The sequence below is a fragment of the Manacus vitellinus genome, unplaced genomic scaffold, assembly GCF_001715985.3.
Source record: "Manacus vitellinus isolate BGI_N305 unplaced genomic scaffold, ASM171598v3 scaffold_16_pilon, whole genome shotgun sequence".
Lineage (NCBI taxonomy): Eukaryota > Metazoa > Chordata > Aves > Passeriformes > Pipridae > Manacus > Manacus vitellinus.
Window position 1 is genome coordinate 1,166,404 of NW_021939189.1, and position 1,298 is coordinate 1,167,701.

Sequence of the window (1,298 nt, forward strand, 5' to 3'; positions counted from 1 at the left end):
CTGGATGGCCTGTAAGTTCTCTCCCAATCCAAACCGGTCTGTGATTCCATTAACTACCTTTTGAACTTCCAAAAATTAAAGCTCCTTCACTTATCCTGCATTTTGGATCATCCAACACTCCTGGTGCCAACACACACCACGTCTCCCCAGCCCAAAAATCCCCTCCTTCCCCTTCCTGAACTTCAGGCTCCTACAACCTCTCATTGATCCCCTTTATTAGTAATAGTAATGATTAATGATGATGATTAGTAATGATTAATACTGATGTACCACTAACCCCAGCCTCAGGAGCTCACCTGGAGTAGCAGGAGAGGCTGGTGCTGACCACGGTGTTGAACACGGCCACGGGCACGTAGCAGTGGTGGAAGGTGGAGCCCACCCATTCCAGGGGGAACACGTAGGCTGAGTAGGCCAGAGCAGACCCTGGGATGGAGCACGGGAGGAGCAGGGTTAGTTCCAGGCCCTGCTGGACCCTCCCCGTCCTCCTGGGCACAGCTGGAACCTCCCAGCTGGCACTGGGCACTGGGAACTCTGCAAGCAGGAGAAGGGGTGGAGGAGGGAGAGGGGAGCAGAGGCAGACACGGCTCCTGCAGGCAGTATTCCAGAGGGATGGAGGTGTGTGGAGCCACAGGAAGCCCCTGGATGGTGCTGCTGCTCCCCCAGCGAGGCACCACCGGCCTCACTGACACCATTTGTCTTAAATGTGGGTTTTTTCCTTATCCTATCTCCCCCAGAGCCCCCCGGGTGTCACACGGCCAGGTCCGTGTCCCCAGACCATTCCCTGGGGTGGGGAAGCACCAGGGATGCTCCATGGTCCCTCTGGAGCAGAGGAGGAGGAGGAGGAGGAGTGGGAGCCCCTCTCCAGCCCGGCTGTGCCCTCGGGGTGTGCTTTGGGCTCAGTTCGGTGCTGCTGGGGGGGTTTGGGCTCCATGACCTGGCAGGGCTGTTCCAGCCTTGCTCCCTGCCTGTGCCCCGGCTGTACCCCTCCCCTGGGTGATCGAGGTGCCCCGGCCGTGCCCCTCCCCTGGGTGCCCGAGGTGCCCTGGCTGTGCCCCTCACCCAGGCTGTAGGTGCTGAGGGCGGCGTAGTCGCAGAAGTAGCAGAGGTGGCGGGCACGGCAGGACATGGTGCTGAAGGTGTGGGCACAGCTGGAGGCCAGTGGGTAGATGCAGCAGGTCACCAGGTAGGCCAGGAGGGGCCAGGCCTGGGGGTCCTCCCAGCCCCCCTGCAGCCGCCCCAGCAGCGTCCACACGAAGTACCTGTGGGGTGGAGGGAGGTGGGATCACCCTGGGGGACAC

At 61.2% G+C, this 1,298-nt stretch overlaps 1 protein-coding gene across 1 annotated transcript in view; it reads right to left on the minus strand.

Moving 5' to 3' along the window:
- The window catches only part of PAQR5 (progestin and adipoQ receptor family member 5), a 6,733-nt gene extending 5,567 nt beyond the window's left edge, over nt 1–1,166 (minus strand). Inside the window, exons 1-2 of the mRNA XM_029958732.1 lie at nt 1,060–1,166; nt 297–423 (exon numbers count right to left, since the gene is read on the minus strand). Of these exons, the coding sequence (XP_029814592.1) occupies nt 297–423; nt 1,060–1,126 (194 nt within the window). The 5' untranslated portion in view covers nt 1,127–1,166. The remainder of the gene's footprint in view (nt 1–296; nt 424–1,059) is intronic.
- Between the last annotated feature and the right edge of the window lie 132 nt (nt 1,167–1,298).